We start from the raw sequence: 24,694 nt of genomic DNA, 5'->3' as shown, positions 1-24,694 counted from the left end.
CTAGATCTCCCAGGGATAAGGGCAAAACATGAAGACGCTGTGTCCTGATGGGTAATTCCCAGTTGAAGCCACGAACGCGTCCCACCGCAGGGTTAATACTGCTGAGGTTCGGGGAGGAACTGGAGGTGCACCTCCTCCCCTCTTTTCATCCAAATCCCCCCTTCTCCCTTCCCCAGAGCCATCCCACAGGCTCCAACCTGACTGCAGGAGGAGCAGCAGCCCCTGGTGGCAGAATCTGGTGTAGGGCCAAGGCTGAGTTACCAAGATCTATTTATTTGGGGAGGGGGGAAAGGAAGCAGATGTATGTACATATACATTCAGTCACGTACGTTTCCTCCCAGAAAAAGGCCCCGTGAACGTATATTACATGAGAAGGTCTCCAAGTCATTATTATTATTATTATTATTATTATTATTAATATTATTTAAAAGCTGGGGTTGTGCCCCAAAGTGCTCGTTGTGGAGCGCAAGTGGTGATGGGTCCTTGCTGGCCTTGGATGCAGTGAGCTGAGGAGACAGGGACATGTTTGGTGGCAGCCACGTGACAATGTCCCTCAGAACACCTGAAGAGTGTGGGACTCCATCTCTTCTCCCCCAGTGTACACAGGGCCAGCGTTCAAACCACAAACTGGCTGCTAAGATCTCCTAAAACCATGTTTAAAGCCAAATATTTGGCCCTATTCCTTCTTCCGTAGCCTCAAATCTCCTGGACAGGCTGAGTGGTTCAGTGGTGTCTGAAGACCCTGGTGCTCTCCAGGAGAAGGAGGTGGAGTAGTGCCATCCTCGGTGATTGTATGAGCAAGAAAACATGCATGGTAACGACTGAGTGTTCCCACCTCACCCCGACCCTGTTCGAAAATGAACAAGTCCTCAGTCCTGCTCCCCCACCAGAATGGGGATGCTTGTCCCAGCCCACCCTGCTCCCACCCTCTCCTTCACTACTACTGGGACATTATTCTGTGAAAGGCAAATTATTTGCCCTGTGGCAGCTGGACAAGGAGGAAGGCGCAGGTGGCAAAGCGTCTGGCTGCCCCCAAACCACGCCAGATGTCCCTGGCTCAGTGGAGAGCACAGGGTCCATGCTGCAGGCACGGCCCTGGTGGGGACCAAGCAATGGCAGGAGAGTTTGGGGTGCCAGTTGACCAGATACAGGCCCTGATCCCCAAAAATGGGCTCCTGTTAGCTGTCCTCCCCTGGGCAGGGTTAACACCAGGGGTCTCGCTCAGCCCGGCCCCGGCAGAGGCTGTCGCTGCGCTGCCAGGCACTATTGATGAGGCTCTGGGCATCCTCACATTTCTTCTTCACAGCAGCATCTAGAATGGCCTTATGCTGGAGATCAACCTGAAACACAGGTGTGGGGTGTCAGGAGGGGAACAGACAACAGTCACTTCTCCCTCTTGCTGTAAATCCACATGGGGAAGCTGCCTGTGTCATGGATATGGTGACAGTGGAGCTGACCCATATTCCTCCCACTCCCCTCACCAGCACTGGACGATCATGGCTTGTCTTGCCAGGCTCTAAATCATACATTTTGTGACTATATGGACCCAGAGGAGCTCCCTGGCTCTCGTGCACCTGGTGAGAAAGCTGGGTTCACCCTACAGAGAAAAATTCATCCCTCTGCCCTCTCTCACTCAATGAGGGTGTGAGGCAGCCCCACATGCTCACCTGGTAGATGTTCCTCCATGCAACGTTCAGTGCAGACAGAAACCTCTCCAGCTCTGTAGTACAACTAAAATAAAGGACCCAGGGGGGCAGGAACTCCTTGCTGTCCTGAGCAAACTCCTGAACACCAAGAGAGAGGCCAGGTGTCAGAAGTGGGTGCTCGCTCAGCCCTGGCCCAGCAGGTCCCAAAGCCCTGCACTCACCAAGATACAGTACTCCTTGCCAGCCTCTGTGGAGACGGCAGTGATGTCCGTCAGCTCTGCAGTGCCCAGTGAGCGGAAGAAGCTAGTCTGGCAGTCCTCATGGCACGTGAAAGCCTTCTCATCTGTCAGCACCAGGCAGCAGGGAACGCATGGTGTGGGGGCTACACCCTGGGGGATGACCTGTGTGGGATAGGGAAGAGGGGGTAAAACCTGGCATGGTGGAGCCCCATCTCCATGTGGTGCCCTGTGGGGAAACGCTCCTGGCTCAGGATGAAGCTCCATCCTGACAGACATTCCTGCTCCTGTCAGCAGTGCCAAAGGGGCTCTGTGCAAAGGAGGGGGCCGAAGGACCCACGCTTGGGGCCTGTCCCCAGCTCACCCCTTTGGAGACAGCCTGGCAGAAGTACTGCATCCAGTCTGCCATGTCCTCCTCGTTGTCAGCACTCAACTCCAGGGAAGGCCGGTCCGTCAGGATGACCTGGAAGGAGTGGGGCCGGTCGGTGGTGTTGGAACGCCGGCATCCCCCACATTGCTCGCCACTGGGAGAGAGGGGGAGGATGGAGATGAGTGAGATGGACGGGCCAGTGTGAGCTGAAAGCAGCCTCCAACTGCCCTCCCTGGGCAGCACCTCACCCCTGCTCCCAACACTCATTTCCCATCCTCTGGGATTGTTCTAAGGACCATCTCCACGCTCTTCACACTGCAGCAGAGCTGGAATTGAGCACAGTGGGTCTCCCAGCAGGGATCTTGGAGGGATGTGTCACCCACCCCTCAGAGGCCAAGTCCCCACCCAAGGAAGAAAAGGAGCAGTCTGCCCCCAGGCAGAGCAGCTGGCATTCCTGCAGCATGGACTAGGTAATGATCCAGCCTGGAAGCCCTCCCTGGACATCTCAAATAGCTCCTGCTCCTCAGATCCCCATCAAGTCTGGGTACCATGTCCTACCAACCACTTACCCCATGTTGATGGAGAGCAGAGGGGTGACATCCGTCCGATCTGGGTACTGGTACAAGATCCCGTTGCTGCCGTTTTGGAAGATGAGAGAGGGGGTAACTGGAGTCACCTCAGCTCTGGCATCCTCTGCTTGTGGTCCCACAGCCACCCCTGCCCTGCCCTCCACCCACACAGCCCCATGGGGTCACATTCCTGCTGCTGGGCACCCACAAACTGGTGGCTTGGCCCCTTTAGGTGGCAAGATGAGTCCTCTCCACCTCCCAGGCAGCTCTGGGGCAGCAAACTGCTCCCAGCACCTTCTTCCAAGAGCCCTGTCTGACCCCAGCCCTGACCCACAGCCCCAGTGCCCACCTGAGCACCACGAAGCAGGGCTTCCACTGCTCCTTGCCCAGGTAGGAGGTGCCTGCCTTGTAGTGCAGGATGCCGTCCTTGGTGACAGCGTTTTCTGCAGAGGAGTAGCTGCTGCTTCCAGGTCCCAGTGCCTCATCCATGGGGTCTTCCCAGTGAACGAGGCCGTAGAAACGCACAACCACATTGCAGGCCTGTAAGAACCAGGAGAAGTCAAGGGAGTCTCCTGTGAGTTTTCATCACCTGCAATGATGGTGGTGATATCCAAACTCACCTCACACTTGGATTCCTGCGCCACAAACTTGGCAAGTGCCAGTTTCTCCATGGTGGCATCTGTGAGGATACTGGGATAAGGGGGCTCCCGGCACCCTTTGATCATGGCTGACTTCAAGGAGACCAGGAAGAATCTGAGAGGGAGGCAGAGATCTCTGACAAGGTTGGGGCAAACAGCCCCTCATCTCCCTCATATACTCTGGTGCCCAAGGGGCTCTCCTTTAGCATGGCCTCTGGTCTTCAAGGCCAAAGAGTTGCAAAATCAATCTACAGACCAAAGGTAATGGGAGGCTGCAAAGTCTGAACTCCAGAAAGGAGATGGGTGACACTGGGAGTGGGTCACTCATTCCAGCACAGATCCTAGTATGACCCGCCCAGTATGCTGCCAGCACACACAGAGACCCGGGGACATGCCTTGGAACTCAAGAGCTCATCCCTACTCATCCCAAGTGACACAAGTGACACGTGGTCTGCATTGCCTGAAGCCCCAAAGCTCAGACTGTGGGATGGGGTGAGTTTATCCAGGGAAGATACTTTGGTTGTATCCATACCTGAGGCATTTCTAGCTGTCAGCTGGGTTCAGCCAGTGGCATCAAACCAACCCCCAAGCCCCTCACATGTGGCAGGACTGTCATGAAGGGCTGTCTCTGGGGTCTCCCACTGTCCCCAAGTCCAAGAATTCCAGAGTTCCATGCTCCAATTCCCCACTCACTCGGTGAGAGCCACGTCAGCAGTGTCGAGCAGGAACTGCTTCCTCCGGTTAGTGCACACCAGCGTCACCGTCTGCTGATCCAGCCCAACCTGTGCCACACAGCAGTGGTTAGGGAAGCCAGGCACAGGTTGAGGGACAACAGAGCAGGGCTGACCAGGCTTCAGGCCCCACGGAGAGGGTCAGTGGTCACTCACTGCCCATGCAAAGACATGCGCAAGGTGGCACCCACAGAGGTGGCACTGGAAGAAGCATCACTGCCAATTCTCCCAGTCTCAAAGGTTCACTGTCCAGAACACTCCCCGTGGACACAAACACACCCCACTGTGATGCTTCTGGCACTTTCACCCCTGGACAGGTGAGAACTGATTCCCCCATTTGCCTCCAGTTCCCCTGGGCTGCCCGTCCCAGCTGGGCTCACCGAGATGTAATCCAGCTCGTTGTAGGACACGGCCTCCTCCACCATGTATGGCTTCTCTGCTGCCCCTGGCACAGACACAGAGAGTCATGTGAAGGGGGGCACAGGACCCCCTCTGCAGCAGCAGCAATGCACCTGCAAACTGAGCCATGTCCCAGGCAGCACGGACACATGTCCCAGGGCACCCAGAGCGACAAGTCCATCTGAGCTCCCTACTGTGACCACCGGACTCAAGGGAACTGGCAGTGAAGGCAATGATGGCCTAATCCATGGACAAGCCACAGATGGAGCCTTTCCTCCCTGCCACTGAGTCCAGAGACTGTCGGGATGAGATACCTTTCCGGATCAGGTACACGTAGCAATCTGTCAGCAGGACATAGATCAGCTGCAGGTTCCCTTCCATGTGCCCCGTGCTCATTCGGATCATCTGCATGGAAAAAAAGGAGCTCTCAGGCCTGGGTTGATGCAGGCACAGAGCTGATCCTTCAATTGATGGAGACCCCTTACCCTGAACAACTGCTCCTCATTCTCCCGAAAGACGTGGATCATCAGCAGGAGGAGATGGTTGTTATCCACCCTGTGGAGAGAGATAGCAGAGGATGGACAATGGATGTGAGTCCAGGAAGGGCAATTCCCCTTCCTTGCTGAACATGTCCACGATTTGGGCACTGATTAGCTCCCCAAGACCTTCTCTTCGACCCTTTGTGCCTCCTCTTCATCTTGGAGAAGGATGGGGTTTGCCCCCCAAACCAAGGACAAAGGGAAATGTGTCAACTTGAGCTCAAGATTGTTTCGAAGATGCTCTTCCTGCTGAGCAAACCCATGCTCACCTGAACTCGGAGGGATGGGTCAGCTCCGAGGGGCTGCCCTGCCCTTCCTCCACCCCAGAGTCCTCAGCGCTGCTCGGGGAAGGGCTGGGCTCCTCTTTCTTGGGCTCACAGAGAGCCTGCGTGTTGGTGGTTTCTGTCTGGCTAGTTTGAGGTTCATCACTTGCTCTTTTGGACTCCTCTACTGCCCCAACTGCTTCTCCCTCTCTGCTTTCTTCTTCTTCTTCAGGAGCCTCAGGGCTACCAGAAACATGTGGCGGTTGGCAAGGCCCTGGAGGGTCATGGTGGCCACCACCTGGTGCAGCAGCGTTTGGACTCTCGACGGTAAATCGGTAGAAGTCCATGGGGGCTGAAATCCCCTCGCTAAAGTCGCCAGAGGACGATCCATCCGGGGTCTCCCCTGGCGTGCCGGTCCGAAAGGACTGCCCGGGCGGCTCCAGGGTTGTGTTCCAGCCTCCGGGGTCCAGCTGCCCGTTAAGCCTGTCCATGACCTTGCTCAGGGGCTGCCCCATGCTCTCCATGGATGTGTCCTTCATCTCTGGAATGCGCAGGGCCAGCGGGCCAAGGGCAGCGCGCTCCCCACCCTCCTCCAGCCTGCCTGAGGCAGCAGGGCCCCCATCCCTCGGTGGCTCCTCCCTGTCCCCTTCCCTGTCCCTCGGTGGCTCTTCCCTGTCGCTCAGCCCATTGATGCCGCTGTCCCCACTGGCCTCAAGTGCTGGGCTGTTCACCACCTCCTCAGGCTTCACCTTCTTCTTCTTGCCTGTCTTCTTCTTCTTGGCTAACCTGTGAGAGAGAAGAACATCACCCAGTGTGCCTATTTAGACTCTGCAACCCTTTCCCAACAACATTCCTTTGCAATTTTCCCTATTGCAGAGAAATCCACCTATCAAGAACATTGCTCAATGTGCAACCATGTAGAGCCCCCATCTCTGTGCCAGTTTCCATGACACAAGGTATGGACACTTTTTCCTACCTATCCCAAAAAGAGGTGTGTCAGTGCTGACGCAGCACCTTGGGCTTACTTTCAGCTGTAAAGGAATCACAAATGGCCTGGTTGTGGAGCTGAAGTGACGTGAGATCAAGAGGCTGGGAATGGAGGAGGTTTCTAGAGGTGGGAATGCCGTGTCCCCACCTGCCAGAAGAGGGAGATACAGGTTGGAGCACACCAGCATGTGCTGTGGAAGTGTTCTGGCACCCACAGCACCCAAACTGCTGTCAGGTCACCCCTGTCTGGGAAGCAAGCCCAGTGCTTCCCTTCCCTTCCCTGTGTCTCCCATGTGGAATGATGTGTAAAACCCAACTCTGCTCCTTCCGTGGGAAAACCTGGCATGAGAACAAAGCACAGCCCTGCTGGGCAGGTTTGGGGAGTCCCCATCACTGGGTGTGAGCAGACAGAGCCCTGAGCTCTTTGTCTGCATTGAGAGCTCTGAGGGATCCCTTAGGGATCTCCCCTGTAGGAGTCAAACACCCAAACACTGGCCAGGAACTCTGCAGAGGCATCTCCCTCAACAGGTTTGGCCACAGCTCACTGACAAATAGGAAAGACACGGTGGGAGAGAAGATCCAAGCCCCAGAGCTGCTGCAAAGCTGCCACCAGCTGGAAGGAGCTCCAAAGAAACGCTCATGAGCCCTCTGACACGCACACTGGCAGGGAAAGGGGATGATGTAGAATCAGCCCAAGGGACCCAGCCCAGCCCCACAGGGCTGACTAAAGGCTGCAGCACAGAGACCATCCTCGCTGGGTAGAAGAGGTGGCTCATCCTCAACATCTGTCACCCCTTCTGAGGTTAGCAGCTCTGTCCCTACCTGATGACCTCCAGCTCCGTGCAGCTCTCAGACTGGTCTGTTCCTTCGGGGGTGGCCTCTGCCTTGTCTCGGGAAGCTGCGTGCACTGGCGTGGTGTCAGCAGAGGACAGCACCTCGGCCTTGTCCTCGTTGAAGGGGTTGTGGCGCTGTGTGGGGCTCCTGGCCGCAGCCCTGCTGCCATTGGCCTCCGAGGTGTTGGAGCGCGGGCAGCTGAGTGTGTCCGTCAGGTCTCCATCTGCAGGGACAAGGCAGGGATAGCAGATCAGCGCCGGCTCAGGCTCCTGGATGGAGCCAGATCAAGCCAAGCCACGTGCTGGGGGCTCGGGGCACTGTGTGGGCACCACACCACTGGCAGTGCCAGCAGCTCCTGGCAAAGAGGGACAGGAAGGCTGGCATGAGACCCTGCACCCCCTCTACATTTCAGAGAATGCCTGAACACAGCAGCTCGATTACCCAGGAGCCAGCAGCCGGATAGAGGAGCAGAGGTGGTGTCTGTGGGAATAATCTGAGGGGTCTTGGGGCCATTGTTCCTGAGCAAGGTGACAACCAGCAACGAGGTTGCTGCTCCTGCCCTGCCACGGGGCATGGGAAGGTGCTTGCTCAGCTGGAAGGCAGATGTGGAGCCAGACCATGGAACAGTGATCCTGACAGGCCTGGCTGCTCTCGCCTGCTCACGAGACACACGTGGGGGCTGGAGAGGGGACACAGCATTCACAGGGGTCTGAGGACAGCAGGTGGCACAGACAGGGTGGAGCACAAACAGCTGGGCCCATGTTAGTCTTCAGAGGGAAAAAGAGCAGTGGAGAAGGGCTGCAGGAATCATGCTCATACTATTATTATGTATTAGCCATCCAAATTCATGGTTAAAGGAAAGTTATCCATGCCCTCCTCTTCTCCAGCACCGTTTCTGGTCAGGTGCAAGGTGTCCCTGCCCATGACAAGGGATTGGAACAAGATGATCTTTAAGGTCCCTTGCAACCCAAACCACTCCATGATTCTATGATTCCTTTCCATAGCCAGCTAAAAAAACCCCTTGGGAAGAGAATCACAGCCCGGGCAGTCTGATTTGGGGTGTAGGATTTGAGGAGAGAAATGAAACCTCTTGTAAAACTCTAATCCAGGTGGTTTGTGCTGGATGATTCAAGAATGCCACTTTGTTCCCACTGAAAAAGCTGCCCCAGAGCAGGGAGAGTGTGAGCTCTACCTGGGAAGTCAATTGGGTTTTAAATCCTCAAATCCAGAGATATCTGCCTTCCCCCAGCACCCCAGGCTTCAGCCTCCACCCAACACCCCACACTGAAGCTGCTGGCTGCACCTTGGATTTGGAAATGTGGTTTGTATCTTCCCAGGACAGGTTAAACCACCTCAGTGACATCCCTGTGCGTGGGGTAAGAAAGAAGATAAGAGGGAGTGTGTTAGAGCCCGAGAGTAATCCACATGGAATTCAGGCAGATTTGCCCAAATATTCAGGTGGTACCATAATGCTCCATCCAGCTTTGAGCTGCAAAGGATGGAGTGTGGGTGTGTTTCCTCTGGGGGTGAAGCAGAGAGGATGCTGCTCCAGTGGAGGATATGCACAGGGGCTGCATATGGAGGAAGAACAAATTCCTTGACACTGGGCAAGTGCTCTTGGCTATAAAGGCCAGAGGTAGTTGGTAAATGGGTTTAAAAAGTGGTAAAATCAATAAAAATAACAAATGTAGCGGCCCAAACTGAGCACAGCCATATGCTGGATATTGTGGCTTCATGGGAGAAGTTTTGACACTGGACAGGATGATCCAGGGAAAATAAAACATCCCAAATTAAGCCCCAAAAAATGGCCAAAATTAAAGGCAGCAGAACTAGTTCAGGTGTTTTCTAGGGCTTTCAGGAAACCAATGACAGTGAATCAGTTTTTCAATCAGCACCCTGTGTGCTTTACCCCAAAGAGGAAATCCATGGCATGAGGGCAGCTGGCACATCCCACATTTTGGGCCTGTAAGGAATTCCATCAGGACAGGGCAGTTGGTCATTAAAGAAACAAACATGGGAACGTGCAGCAAGCTCAGGGGAAGCAATGCAGAGAGAAAACCAAAATGCTGTAAGAGATGAGCGTGTCCCACCTTCCCAGTCTCTGCTGGGCATGGTCTGCATTGCTGGAAAGACATCTCCAAAATCATAATCTACAAAAATGAGGGATAAAACTCAGGATTAGAAATACAGGTAGTGGGGATGGAAGTGGGGAGAGGCGAGAATGTGAAGGGGATTTGGGGAGGGAGATGGGAATAGGGAGAAACAAAACAATTGTCCACTGGTATCTGAAACACATGAGAGAATAGGGAATGTGGATATAGGGAATGTGAATGGAAACCAGCTGCACTAATGGTTGTTCCTTCTGGAAGGAACCATTTTATGGGAGCTACAAAGGGACCAGGGAAGGGTGAAGGCCCCACTATTCAAGCTGCTGGGAAGCTAAACCAGATAAACAGTGTAACCTAGGGCTTGATCCTCTCTGGGAAGCAATTTAATCTCTCTGTGCCTCAGTTTCACCACTTCACACTTTTCCCTCCCATAGATACTGTGATGTTTGACTTATGAATGTTTGCAAAGCCAGGGATCTGATTAAAGGGAAAAACTTGTCCTCTGATCTTACAAGCCCCAGTTCCACCTACACTCTCAGGGTAGAGACATGCTCCAGTTAAAATGATCAGCATGGTAATACTTATAGGGAAAAGTTAAATTCCTCCACACCAGAGGAGCAGCAGCAATTCCTGCCCTCCTGGGTCCTGGTCCAGCATTCCTACATCAGCACCAAATCCCTCTGTGCATGGAGAAACTGAGACACAGAGCACAGTCACTGCCTGGATACATGGAATAGGCTGAGATGATGCCAAACCCAAAATCCACCTCCAAAATCTCCTGAATCTCTACTCCAAAGCCCTCTTCTCTCGAGCATTAAGCAGCCATCCACCAGTAGGCCAGGGACACCCAGTAATAGGGACAGGCAGGAGATGTCTGGCACAAGACATGCTCTGCTGAGGGAGAAGCAGGAATACAAATCCAGGGATACAGGGATACAGCACAACAGCTGCTTATGCAAAACTTCTGGGGACAGAGAACCTTCCTCCTGTGATGTTTATTTCTAGGCTCCTCGTGATGTCTCCAACTTCCCTGGGATTCTGGAGATTTGGGATGAGCAAGTCGCTAAAATCAAACCCTTTCCTGAGTACAGATGTGGTGAGCCCAAACCAGTGCTGTGCTTCCAAGTCCTTTGTTGAAACAACTCTAATGCCCATCCTGGCTGTTCCTTCTCAGCAGCTTTAACACCTGCAGGTTTTGCCTCGCTCATAAAAGGCAACTGGTGAGTCTTGTCTTGAGGGAACCCATCTGTGTGTGGGCTGAGCCCCAAATTCCCTGCACCCACCTAACAGTTAATTCCATTCCAATTCTATTCCAGAATTCCCTTTGCTCAAATTGACATAAAAACCAGGACAGGGCCAATGCATTTTGGATTAGGAACAGCATCAGCAGAGTTGCTGTTTCATGTGAATGTGATGGATGCAGGACAGGAGCTCCCTGCTCTGGTTGCAGCAGATTCAAGGTATGTGTCTGCCCAGGTCATCAGGAACAACATTCAGCCTCTCTGAAGGGATAAGGGGTTCAGTAGGATATTTTATCAGGCTGTTCAAGATATATCAAGAGGAAAAACCAACACCTTTGAGACCACTGGCTGTCTTTCTCCCAGACTGCAGACAGAGAAGAAATGGACTCTACTGGAAACTACTCCCCACCAGGGCCAGCAATGTGGGTCTCTGGACTGTAAAATAAACAGTTAAAAACCTCCCCTGCAGCCCTGTGTCCCTGCTGACCTGGAAGCCACATTCAGACATAGGCAAAGCCTTCACTCTGTGGGGAGATTCCTCCAGCTCTTGCTAAAACCCCCAAGATGGGAATGTGGCCTGGGGTGCCTGCAGGGAAAGTCCTTTTCTCCCAGGCTGAGGCACAGAATCAGCACAGAATGGTTTGGGTTGGAAAGGATCTTAAAGCTGACCTAATTGCACCCCCTACCATGGGCAGGGACACCTTCCACTATCCCAGGCTGATCCAAGCCCCATCCAGCCTGACCTTGGACACTTCCAGAGATGGGCAGCCACAGCTTCTCCAGACAAACTGTGTCAGGACACCTCACCTTCACAGGGAAGAATTTCTTCCCTAACACCTAATCTAAATTTCCCGTTTTTTTTTTTTTTTAAACTCTTAGTTTAAACCCATTCCCCCTTGTCCTGTCTCCCAAAGATGTAAGGCAGGAGGAACTCCCAGCCTGGCTGCTGGATCTCTTGCTTTGGTCTCTTCCAGTCTAAAATGTGCTGCCTTATCTGAAGATGATGTGGGAAGATCACAGCCCCACCCACACTGCCCCCAAAACCACTGACCTTCACTGGATGGAGCAATGGCACTGTCGTCCCATTCCAGGTTGGTGGAGGTGACAGAGTTGAAGGAGTTGAGGGAGAGGCTGTCGGAGCCATGCACGGAGCTGGGCAGGCGCTCCTCGAAGTCCAGCAGGTACTGAGGCTTGTAGTAATCTGGCATGTACGGGGCCAGATCCAGGTATGGAGCATCCTGCAGGGCAGGGAATGTGGTAAGAGTCAGGCTCCAGTCACTGTTACTGGCACAGCTTGGGGGAAATGCCACCCCACCAAAACAGTGGAACTGTCCCTTTACACTTGCAGAGCTCAGCTCCGTTATCCCCATCAATCTGCCCTGCAGCTGCCTTGTTCCTCCTCCAAACAGTGAAGAACTGAGCAACAGGAATAAATCCCATTGTTGGATCCCCAAAGACCTAAAAGTCTTTCCCAAAATTATCAGCGCTATGATTTCAGCTAAGGTCAACAGGAAGGCCCACCCTGGACCAAGCAGTGGGATCTGTCCCAACCTGGACTTCCCCTGCTCCACATTCCCACTCTCCCAGAGCCAGGAGAACAGATCAAACACTCACCAGGTCCAAGTCAAAGCGGATGAACTCCAGCCCGGACACCAGTGTTAAGAACAAGGTCAGATGATCATGACTGCAGACCAGGGCATTCCTGCCACAGGGAGGAACAAAAGACCTTTACAGATGTGGGAAAGAGGAGGAGCAGCTTCAAGGGCCCTTCTGTTTCTTTGGGGGCATCTCTGAGTTGCCACAGAGTGGCCCCAGAGCTGGCAGCCCACTCCTTGCCTCCATGGGCAGCCACTACGCACTGTCCCCAAACTGAGCTACAGCCACATTTCCAGGTGTCCAGTAAACCTGGGTGTCTGGACAGGAGCTCAGCAGTTCCTTGGAAATCATGGAGAAATATAAAGGGGACTGCAGAGAAAAAGCAGGAACTACAAGAAATGCTTGCAGGGCCTCAGAGATAAGAGGACAGTGCATTCACATCCAGGACCTTTAAATTAACCACATAAATCCCACAAGTAAAAAAATCAAACCCTGATCAACCGCTTGCCCCCCCACTGGCAAATTCAGGCTGGCTTCTGACAAGGAGGTATGTCACACGTTGCCCAAAGGAGAAGGAGCTGGGATACTCACTTGACATAGTACTTGTGCAGCAGGCTGAGGTTCTCCTGGAACAGCCTCAAGTAGCTCTCCAAGGAATTTTCGTTGAGGGCAAGGTACAACCAGGCTCGGCCTGGAAACAGAGCAGCAAAGAGATTTATCTGGAAATACCTGAGAAGTAACACAAGCCTAGAAATAGTCATGAATTAGTTAAAATCCCTCAGATCATTCATTTGTATCATTTGAGGGGAGCAACTGTGAGGGAAATCTGGGCAGGGTGGCAGGGGGGAAATGCCAGTGAGAGATCCATGATTTGGAGTAAAATTGGTGGGAGACAGGTGAGAAAGTAGCCACACAGCTGTGCATCTCTAGAGAGATGGGAGTCCTGACAGAAACGCCAGGAGAGGCAGAGGGAGAATTGCTGTGAATCAGCCCAGGTGAGATTTGACACAAATTCTGGTGCAGACAGAGGTGACAGTAGTCTGTACTCAGCTCTGCTCTCACCAGTGCAGGCCCAGGACATGGCAGATGTTTGGATAAGCAGGCACAGAGGATCTGGGCATGGTCCTGGCCTCGATGGTCCCAAACGTCTGCTATGGACAACTTGGAGCAGGGAAAATGCAGAATCATGTACATGACTGCTACAGCAAGATGTGGGTGAGAGGGGATGCTCCCATCTGCCAGGAACCCTTCCCAAGAGCATGGCCCCACAGGGCTCCTCTCTGCCAGGAACCCTTCCTGAGGTCACAGCCCTGCAGGACCTACATCCTTCCCAAGTGCTACCTTCTGCCAGAACTGTTCCTGAGGCCATGGCCCCACAGGACTCCCATCTGTCTGGAACCCTTCCTGAGGGCACAGGCCCTTGGGTCTCAGGACAGCAGAAGCTGGGCTACACCTCAGCACACGACCCTGAGGCACAGTGACATTATTTCCAGAGACTTCGCGTGGCCACGGCAGGAATCCCACCTCCTTTGGCACAGGCTGCCCAGGGAAGTGGTGGAATCACCATCCCTGGAAATGTCCAAACTACGTGGATGTGGCACTTTAGTGGTGGACATGGCAGCGCTGGGCTAATGGTAGGACTTGATGATGTTAGAAGTCCTTTCCAACTTTAATGATTCTGCAATTCCTTTGCCTGCGACCTGGCTCCCTCAATGCATCAGCAGCCTCAACTCCTCTGCACAACCTGGGCCTCCCCAGGTGTCCTTGAACCCAGAGCTGAGGACACTGTGAATACGCACTGCGTCCCAGGTTGGTGGCCACATGCTGCAGCACTTCGATCTGTTTGATGGCTTCCCGGCGCGTGAAGTGAACCACCAGCACCCAGTACCCTGAGGAAAGATCTTGCAGTCTGCAGGAAGAAAATTCCCAGAGGAAAATTAAGCAAAAGCTTCATTATCTCCACCCCAATCCCTGCCTAGATTCTTTCACCATGCTGAGGCTCCACACCAGGTTTTTTCCATGAGGAAAAGGAGCATCCCAGAGGTGGGCTCGAGGCTCACCCGTAGAGCAGAGCGTGGTCCAGGTGTTCACACAGCCGCTGCAGCACCTTGTCGTGGTTTCTGATGGCCGGTGTCTCATCTTCACAGGCAGCAAAGTAGCTCTGCAGCTGCAACAAGAAGAGATGGGATGGCTGGAATGACCTTCTCCAGCCCACAAGAAGCAAGTGGAGGTGCCAAAACGCTCAAATCCAGCATTAAACAGTTTTTGGTGATCTCTCAGCTTGCTAAACCCTGTTGCAGGTTTTACTTACGGGAGTAGCTGATGGTTTTGAGAGGACCCTAAAGGCAGTAACTACAAGGGAGAACCTTGCCCAGTGTCCCTGCGTCTCACAGCCCAGCACAGCTGTGGCAGCTGCACAACCAAGTTCCCCAGTGTTGAGCAGCCTCTTCCCTCCCAGCCAACACTCCAGATCAGCCAGGTCTGGTGGTTCCTCTGCAGCCACCACCAAGTAGTTCAGAGCAGAAATAAACCCCAGCTCTGTTCTGTTTCTGGCTCTGACATGGATGAGGCCTCTCCTCCGTTTTGCTAGAAATCCTAGAAATCCCCTTGCACCCAAATCCCTTCCCAGCTGACCCACAGACCTCCTCCTGCCCCCAGAGCTTACGGATCTATTTAGGTCCTGTTTCACACATCCTTGGCATTCGGGCAGATTACTCTCCTGGGATGTAATCTCAGTTGAGCAGGCCTTGGCTGTTTGCTGGCAACAAGCAAGAACAGCTCAGCTGAGCCACAACAATATTATAGACAATATAAATGTTATTTTAGTGACCTGACATGAATTTGCCAAACCTCACTAGATGACAGACATGTAAAATCAAAAAACTTGATGTTATTGTGCTTGTCAAATCTGACCTATCCTTCAAAAGAGCTTTCTCCTCCAGAATTATTGCTAGAGAAGCTCCTTTTGGAAAAATCATCCAGTCTTGATGTGAAGTTACCAAGGGGTCAGAGAACACCTCAGAGCCCCTGGAACTGGTCCAAACCACACTCTTAAGAGTACGAACATATCGAGCTCCGACACCCTCCTGGCCTGAAGATCTCAAATCCCTCTGGAGCTCTTAGGTAAGATGGGAGAGCCAGGCGTGTTCCTGCATGGAGCTGGTCCCAGCTCTTAGTGAGAAAAACCTGCTGAGCCCAGAGAGTTGCAGCCAGAGCTCCCCTGTCCAGTGGCACAGCCCTGCTCTGCCTATCCCTGCCCCAGCAGGTGAATCCCCTGGGGAAGCAGATACACAATGCGGCGGTGTTTGCATAGGCACTTTCTGCGTGTTCCAGAGATCCACAGGGGCTTTCACAACACCCCGGTGAGACCTGGCGCATTTCAGCTCAACAGCTCCTATCCATTTTTGGGAGGAAATCTCCATTTCCAGAAGATTCCCACTGTTCATAGGCAGCTCAGACTGAAGCAGAGAGGAAAATGCCCTAAAATCCCATTATTTAAGAAAAATTTCAGAAGGTACTTGCATCCAGAGTTTGAAGCTGCAGCAAAGACACCAGAGGAAGAAACAGACCCATAATGTAGAGCCATATCCCTCAGGTGATGGATAGATGGAGTCATAGGGATGATCTCCAAGAGCTGGAGCTCAACAAAACATCCCAATTTTGGGAAAACTGATGCAGAAGCAAAGATCTCACAGGACATGAGCCAGCATTTGAAGGTAGAAATTCCCAACTTGTCCCAACCAGGCTGTGGGCTCTGCAGAGAGCTGGGGCACCCTTTGGAGGAGGTTCTAGGTGTTTCTGCAGGCTCTGTGCTGGACTAGGGAAACACAGCTGTGGGGGAGAGTTGTGGGGAACAAGAATAAATCAAGCATTTCATTAGCTCACCACTGAAAAAGAAGGAGACACAGCTTGGAGAGGTCAGTGTGGAGGGAACTTGCAGCCTGTCTGTGCCTCTGACTGGAGAATTCCTCGTGACAGAGACACTCCAAGCCTGGGCAGCAAAAGAGATGAGGAAATAGAGTATTTCCTCTTTTTTCTTTCCTCCTTTCCCCCAAAATAACTCAGAACTTTGTCATGCTCCTTCCTGCAGCCAGTGCACAGCTCCCATTCCTCTCCCTAGATTGATCCCCTTCTTGTCATCCAAGGGTGCAAACTATTAGCAAATGGTGGCTGTCTCCATCTAAAAAAACAGATTTCTCTTCCTTGGAAAGGCCCAATCTTTCTCCAGGAAGCGGTTTAGGTTTTGAAGGGTTCATTCTATGATACACCAAGGGTTGGTGTCCCTTCTAGCTGCTCTGCAAGGAGCACTGAGCCTCCTGCTCTGCATAAACCAGCTCTTCCTGCATCCCCCTTCCTGGGGAGGCTGCTGGAAAACCAGGCCCTATGGCTATATTCAGAGCAAACCCACCCCAAAGGGCTCAAGCCCATCCCCATGGCACATCAGGGGCCAGAGGATGAGCTGATGTGACTGTGCTTTGCTCAGAGTCATGGGTCACACCAGCCGAGTGGGTGGGAAATGTGCACTCAGCAGTTTGGGGTCGGGATTCTGGCACTGCGAGTCGTGGCCTTTCAGGAGCAGTGGGTCACAGGGAAGCCACAAGTACCCACTCCCACTGAGATGTGCCACCACATCCCCATACACTGCTGCACTCAGGGATGGTGCCATTCCCAGCATCCCTCCAAAATAAACATGGCCAAAGGGTTCCAGCCCCCAGCCAAGGGCAGGCATGGCTCACTGGAGCACAATTCCCAAAAGAGATCAGCCAGGTGAATCCCTGCCCAGCCGCCCTATCCAGGGAGGAAACAAGACGCAGCAAGCCTCACGATCTCCTGGGTGGAGTCATTCTTCCAGCCAGGGTGGGGAAAGACACACAAAAGCTGATGGAGAGGTGTTTCTGGCTTGGGAAGAAGGTGAAGACACACGGAGAAAAGTTAGGATGAAACTGCTTTCCCAACTGGGGAACAAAGTCCAGCTGTGCCATCTTTCAAAGATCCAATGCCTAAATTTTCAAAATTTATAGGAATTATGACCACGAGCATCATGAGGGATGATCCCAGCACCCGCCCCTGAGCATGGTGATGGCAGGAGCGATGTGGCACTGCCCCAAAACATGGCATTTTATGGAGTGTTTACATGGAATCTCCTGTAAGTCCTTATAAAACACGCATGGATAATTGAACCAGCCTCTCCCTCTGCAGTCAGACCTGTCTGGGAGGTGGTGACCAACCTTCATGAGACATCCACAAAGCAGCTCCCTGAAACAGCTGGGCAGTGAACTGGGCTGCAGCCAGGGAGGTCAGGAAGGAGGCAAATAATTGGGTTAAAAATATTATCCCTGGGTTTCTGGAGAGATGCTCTTCACCTAGTCTCCTCTGCAGCCCAAATCCAGAAGGGAGGGCTGAATACTGGCTCAGACGGAGGACTCGTGAGGGGCACAGCAATGCCTGGAGCCCAGACCCAGGGGCTATTATAGACATTCCTGTGGCCAAAATAAGCATTGCTGGCATGCAAAAGGCATCCTGGCCATCCATCCACCAGGACCACTCTGCAGCCCTGACCAGGTCTGAGCACCAGGGCTCATGCGACAGGACCTGCTCAGGGAGAGGGTCACAACAGCCCAGCCACAGGCTGAACACACCTGGAAGAGCCTGGAGCAGAAGGGTGTTTGTCCAATGGGAACAGAGGCCTGGCTGGAACTGGGAAAACACTCATACTTCATCCCCATCTGAGGAGGAGGAGGATTTAATTGCTGTTTATCAATCACAAGATCATTTTTCTAGCAGTGACACACCCCACTCCATGCTGGCATACACGAGAAAGGCTCTACCTTGCACAATTTTATAACTTATTAATTGCAATGGTTCTCAATGAGTGTGAAACTTCCCATGCTGATCTGCAGAGCTCCTGTGTTGCAAGGGAAGCCAACAAATAATCAGGGAGGTGTTCTGGAAAGCCTATACCCAAATCAAATCATTCTTGTGGTGGCTTTGAAATCCCTTCAGTAACTCTAAAAATTCACGGGATACTGAAATATGAAATAGTCTCTTGACCTATTCAAGCCTGGCCACAACCCAACAGAGTCCATATCTCCCCTCTGTAAATCTGCCCTGCAGATGTTTCACCAGCAGCTTTCCAACATCAATTCCATTTCACTTGTTCTGCTTGGTATTTCCCTGGTAGGACAAACACCATTTGCATTCTTCAGCTCCTTAGCTGAGATGGGAAAGGTGCTTCAAAACCCTCATTCTCACCCACAGCACATGGACTGAGACGAGGAGTTTTCCTCAGCTGGAAGAGCTGAGCACCCTCAGGTGCAATCCTGGAGCTCCAGGGAGCACAAGAAAGGGCAACTGACTTTGTCCCAATTGATGACAGCTCAGTGCCAGGGGAAGACACACTGGAAAGGGCCAGGACAGACACCTCAGAACTGTCACTTTCACACTCAGGGTGTACAAGGGGTACAGACATTCAATGACAAATGGATAAAGAGGAGGCTGAACTCCTGTGCCTGGAAAACTCCATCCATACCATCCATAAAAGCAGGCTGAATGTCATGGCAGGGGTACTAGTCTCTCTCATACACTTGTACAACAAAAAACCCTAAAACCCCAGCTCTAGCAGGACATTTTGGAGGTCACACACATGATCTGACTCAACACTCCTCACAAACCAGCACGGGCCTCAGTGCCCAGATTCCCACTTCATGCACCTTACCTGGATCTGGGGCTCTGCTCAGAAAACACACACCAGGTACATTCAGAGCATCAGCACCTGGAAGGCACCATGAGTGCCACTGGAACAGACTGGAGATGTGGAGAGAAGACAGGAGCCTGATACAGGCGAAGATGAAACCCAGAGCAAAGTTGCTCCTTGCTGGAAACACTGAGCTTTCAAGCATTCCCAATCCAATGCCAGCAAGATTGTCACCTCCTGGAACACATACACTTCTCAGCTCACACCCCCCAAGGCTTTTCTGGGGCTTTCCTTCACTATTTCTAAGCAGCAAAGCTTGCAGCAGGTGGGACCCACATGTGGCTCAGACAAGGACAGGATTTTTTCCAGTGGGAAATTTTAGGGCACATCCTGTTCCTCTTGTCACAGCGAGCAGAGCAGGGGCCAGGCACAGAATCAGCTGCAGCGGAACAGGGTCCCTGAGCTAACCAAAGGCAGGTGGGGAGGACACATACTCAGCATAACAGAAAAACTAGATTTTACAGGGAAAAAAACCGAAGTCCAGTGGCAAACACTCCAGAAACAAGCAAGGTGCTGCTCTCCCAGGGAGCTCCTGCTCCCTCACACACCGGGCACTGAGTCCCTCCCCACTGCCCACTGCCTCCCGCCCGTTCTTAATTCAGTTACACCTCTTGGACCAGTTCACCAGAAATGGGGAAAACTGAAATCACTCAACAGCCAGGAAAATTGTGCAATCAGAGGCAGAGAGGCTTGGAGGCTTTCCTTTAGCTCCTTGGGAAAACTATGGCCAAATTCACCCTCCTAAACCAGCTGCTCTCCCAGCAAAATGCTTTGTGTTAGAGGGAGGAGAACAAATGGGATGTTTTAAGTCCCCAGATATTATCACAACCTTGTCCACCCTCAGCTCCAGAGCTGATTTGGGGTGTTACAGAGGACAAACATCAGTTTAGGTACCTGCAGAACCCAATCCCCTTGAAATTGCAAATGGTAAACCCTGGATCATTACCAGACCTGTGGTGGTGTGAGTGTGACTACCAGAGTGGCTCCTGAATGGCCAGGCAGGGAAGTTTCCTCATCACAAGGCAAGAGGAATTTCTAAAGTGATAAACCTTGAAAAACTCAAGCAACTCAAGCAATACACAGCTGTGATGAGGGCAGAACGACAGAGACAAAGCCCTTGGAGGCCCACCAAAACACATCTGTGGACTTGTTAAAAGCACCTGAGTGACCCGTGTCTTGTCTTCATGGACAACTTAGGAGTTCCATGAGATTGTTGCTACCTTCACCCACAGGCTTTTGACAGCTGGCAAACCTGGTACACGTGGCAAAGGAACATGCAGGGCTGCCCTCTTAATGTGGTCCCTGCAGCAGTAATAGATGTGGCCTGGAGAGATGTGAGTGAACAAGAGGAAAGAGACCCTGGCAGAGATAAAACCCCTGTGGTCTTTGAGCCAGAGAGGTGCCTCTCAAAAGGGAGCAGAAGGCAAGACTTTGGTTGTTTTCACATCCCCAGAGCTGCTGCCTCTGTGCCACAGCAATTAGGCTAAGTAAATCCAGCCAGGCAGAGGTGAGCAGTCTCTGTGTGATTTGAGTAGGGATGCTCCACTCCAGCACTCCCTGCTCCTCTCCAGGACACAGGGCCACTAATCCATGACCAAACCTGCCCTTCCTCACCGTGCACGAGAAGGAGAGGTGTCACAAGGCAGAGCTCAGCAGCACAGGAGACTGCAAAGGCATTTCAAAGGTATAAGGCTAAAAATCCAACCCAGAGACAGGCAGCAAAGGCTCAGCATTAACTTCTGTGAGGGCAGTGGAAACCTTCCCAATGCAGAAACAGAACAGAGCCAGAGCTTTTGGCAAGATCTCCTGCAATGTCAGCAAAAGCCACTGCTCCACCTGATTGACATACACCAAGGATCAGCTGCTCCAGAGTTCATGGCAATGTGTGTCCTTCAAAGCCAGCAGATCAGCCTGAAAACCAGAGAGGAGTCCCAAAATCTGGGATTCTAATCTCTTTTCTGATTATACATTCAGCTCCTGGAACTGTCAACAATAACACTATTTAAGGACTTTGCATTTTCACCATCTAATTCCAGGTATGAGAGCTCTAAACCCCTCCTGAACCCAGGGGATATTCAGGGAAACCCAAGAGAACATAAACCACCAGCTTCATGGACCAGGGAACCTGTGACAGCTCCTGGCTACCAGGAATTGCTTGGTGAAGGATGGATTTGTAATTGTTGGCATTTCTGGTATGGGCAGCACCAGGAAGCTGCTCTCATCCCACTGCCACCACACACAGCAGCACCTCCTAGAAGGAAACAAGCACGTGAATGAACAAAGTCTGCACACTACGCCATAACATGCCCATCCTCAGCCTTCTGCCCCAATAAAGCCCTAAATTCTTGCAAAAAAACCAATGGTTAGGCATCAATTTGTGCAGTAATTGGAAATGGAGCACAGCCCTCTTAGCAGAAGGGGAATTGAGTGGGAAAAGGGAAAATAAACAGTCACAAGACGGAAGTAACACTGTCCACGTGTGCAGAAAGCATCATCCTATGAATTAATTTACAGCTCCCAGGGAGGACAAAGAGGACAAGCTGTTGATGGGAAATCAAAACCATGCTCCCAGTTCTCTTGGAACTGAAGCAGGTACCAGCTCCCCAGTGCTGAGCTTTCCCAGCCTCTCTTGAAGCTATCAAGAGCAGAAACCTCTTGACATCGCTCTCGTTGGAGAAGCTTATTTTGTCTGTGCTAGCTGTTTTGCCTCACTTTTCTCAGTGAAGGCTTGACTTCACACCTCCAACCTCACATCTCTGAAATCCACAGCAGTGCTTCCACTATCTCCCCGTGGTACCTGGGAACAACACAGAGACCCCCATAGGTTGGAATTACCCTCTCCAAGCCACTTTTGCATCTGTCCTCCATCCCTCATGTCTTTCCAGGAAAATAAGAGAAACACTCCTGTTCACCGAGGTTTGAGAGATTTGCTTGGAATCAAAGCATTTTTTTTCTCTGGATTTGTACAGAATTCACCCACTGCTTGTGCTCTGATCCTCCATCCCTAAAATCCAGCAGCATCTGGTAAAAACTGAAAACATAGCCAGGTACAGTCACAGCCCTGAGTGTCAAACCCTTCCCAGGGCTGTGATGCTGCTCTTCTTCTTCCCCATCCAAGGCTGCTGAGCACAGGATAACTCCATGAAAATAAGGCTTTGTTTTCTCCTCTTTGGGTCTGCAGCTAAAAAAGGAAAACTCCCACCATCACCATAGCTACATCCAAATCCTCCATTCCACACCTGCACCAGTGTTGAAAGTAAGGAGTGAGCAACCCACACTGGGAGGAAGCTTTTGAAATCAGAGGCAGGATGCTTGGAAAACTCCTCCAAGCCCCATGACACAATTTCAGTGCCAAGGAGTTACTCAAGATGAGGGATGAGTAGGATTTCCCAGTACAAAGCCACTTGCTCCCTTAACCTATTACTTTACTCTTGCAACTCACAGGGAAAAAGAAGATCAGGGATTTCAGGCTGAAGTGGGAGAGGTAAGCACTGGGAAAGACTAGCAGCTCCACAGTGGATTTCCCTAAGGAATGAGAATTCCATCCTGGAGGTAAAAAAGCAGGGTGGAATTTCACCATGGCCTGAGTTTGGTTTCACTCAGGTGGTAGAAATTATTCCATCGGCCTGCAGTAGGCTCCTACACTTCCCAAAGTTTTGCTCTGAACAAGAATGAAGAGACAGGATTAGAAAAATCCCAAAATTTTCACTGCTGGACCAAGACACACATTGGCAGGGATCAGACAGGCCAAGGTGTGTTGGCAGAGCTGGAGCTGAAGAGTCCTCTTCAATCACAACAGTAATTAAAATAACCATAATGTTGATTTTTTAGCCTTTTCAAATGTGTTCTTCCAAGGATTTTCTGAATGCAAATAAATTAAGTCCAATCAATCCCATGTGTAAAGTTGTATTCCTTATATATACAGGGAAACTGAGGCAGAAGAATTGCAGAGCATTGTGACAGAGCTCAGAGCAGAGTGAACATCCACATTGATCTAAGATTATCCTTAATTTTCAGAGGACAAAAAGGCAAGAGACCAGAGGTCAGGGTCATCCACAGAAGAAAAAAAGCCAGACGAGGTTTGCATATCCATCCTACATCTCAGAGGCAGTATCCAGCTATCTCCTTCTTAACAGCACCAGGAATTCACTCGTGCCGGTCTTCATAAAACAAGTTTTCACGGACGAATCTGTGTCAGGACACATTGCAGAGCACAGGAAAACTATTCCACAAGGCAGAGAAAACCCAACAACTGGACAAACAACAGCAAGTCCAGAGAGCCTTTCCCCTAAAACTTGGGAAAAACACAAATGAAACTCCCATTGCCTCCTCAAACGGAGCAGAGGCTCTTTTTCAAGGTTGGTTGGAGCTCACACGTGGGCCAAACCAAAACTTCCATGTCCTTACATCTCACTCCTTTGGCCTTCCCAAAGATTCCAGCATCCTGGTCCTCTCTGTGCCAGCTCATGAATGTTTCCACCACCACTGCGGGCTTTAAGGAATCATCCATGGATAAACGAGGGGCAAGGAGAAGGTGAGGGGACATGAGTTCAGAGCCCTGTTTTGAGCGCACAGGAATGAACCACGCATCCCCTGTGTCCGTGGGGCGAATGTCCCAGGTGCTGCCTCTCTATCCAGTGCCCCTGCAGGACATGCCTGGCTGGAGGCAGAACCTCTAGGAAGATGGTTTTAGGCTGGACTCCAAATCCCTCCTGAATAGGGCCCCAAGAAAAAGCCCCCACCAATCCTGTCCTTTGAAAAGGGGAACCCCGGGCAGGAGAATCCCAGTATATCCCAACCAGTTAAGACAGACACTCCTGGGGGGTGACCCTGGGGGTGTTCCTTTGGCAGGATGACTCCACACCGCAGATGTGCCACCCCCAACTCCAGAAGGGCTGTGTCCAACCTCATGCCTTCAGCACAGGGGGTCTCCAAGGACATCCCAAAAACTGTCTACTTCTGGCAAATGGGATGCTGGGTGCCCTTGACTCCTGTCCCAGAGTTCATCAGTATCCCTGGGATGCTTCCTGGGTGTGGGGGCCTGTAGGATTGTCCCCCAGCCCCACGCCTCAGGTAGCAAGTCCAGGGACCCGTCCTTCAACCAGACAGCCATGGCAGTGGGTGTGTGTCTGGAAGGTCCCCAGGAGTGTCCCCAGCTCTGCACCTCTGCAGACACAGTCCCCAGTGGCACCCCTGGGCAGAGGGGAGTCCCCAGGGCTGTCCTGGAGCTGTCCCCAGGCTCACAGCCCCACCTCAACCACAGAACAGAAAGGCATCCCAGAGCTGTCCCCAGCCGCACAAGGTGGGGTCCCCAGGGCTGTCCGCAACACCGCCACCACAGCACAGCACCGGCCTACACCCCGGAGTCCAGAGCTGTCCCAGGGCTGTCCCCAACCCCGCAGCCCCGGCCCAGAGGTAGTCCTAGTCCCCAGGCCTAGTCCTTTCAGCACCGACAGTCGGCATCCGCAGTCCCACCGAGTTCCCGCTCCCACCTTCTTGACGGAGAGGGAGATGTTCTCCAGGATGCGGTCCTTCACCTCCACCGGCTCCATGGCGCCTCCGCCCGCCGCCGCCGCCGCCCGCTGCGCCCGCCCGGCGCAGGCCGAGCGCCGTCCCGCCCGCCGGGCCCGCTCCGTCCTGCCGGCTCCGTCCTGCCGGCTGCCCCGGCCGGTCCCCGGGCTGGCGGCTCCGCGGCGCTCAGCGCGCCATGGCCGAGCGCGGGGGCGAGCCGGACCCGCAGGAGCACAGCGAAGCCGAGGGGCGGTAAGGCCGAGCTCCGCCGG

At 52.5% G+C, this 24,694-nt stretch overlaps 1 protein-coding gene across 2 annotated transcripts; it reads right to left on the bottom strand.

Annotated features, from left to right (window-relative positions):
* Positions 1-253: 253 nt before the first annotated feature.
* On the bottom strand, positions 254-24,694 carry PLEKHM2 (pleckstrin homology and RUN domain containing M2). Of its 2 annotated transcripts, XM_033079286.1 has the most exons (20): positions 24,404-24,694; positions 14,218-14,324; positions 13,957-14,066; positions 12,749-12,848; positions 12,176-12,263; positions 11,613-11,799; positions 9,303-9,362; positions 7,201-7,435; positions 5,398-6,177; positions 5,075-5,144; positions 4,904-4,994; positions 4,571-4,635; positions 4,153-4,241; positions 3,442-3,574; positions 3,171-3,361; positions 2,822-2,887; positions 2,247-2,406; positions 1,868-2,047; positions 1,668-1,784; positions 254-1,340 (listed from the first exon to the last, which is right to left on the bottom strand). In XM_033079286.1, the coding sequence occupies exons 1-20, from the start codon at positions 24,461-24,463 to the stop codon at positions 1,203-1,205; spliced, it is 3,027 nt and encodes a 1,008-aa protein (XP_032935177.1). In that variant the 5' UTR covers positions 24,464-24,694; the 3' UTR covers positions 254-1,202. The 2 variants fall into 2 exon arrangements, with proteins under 2 accessions (XP_032935177.1, XP_032935178.1); XM_033079287.1 differs by lacking the exon at positions 9,303-9,362.

Source organism: Catharus ustulatus, chromosome 24 (genome assembly GCF_009819885.2).
Source record: "Catharus ustulatus isolate bCatUst1 chromosome 24, bCatUst1.pri.v2, whole genome shotgun sequence".
In the NCBI taxonomy this organism is placed as follows: Eukaryota; Metazoa; Chordata; class Aves; order Passeriformes; family Turdidae; genus Catharus; species Catharus ustulatus.
This window is presented reverse-complemented; position numbering and strand designations above follow the sequence as displayed.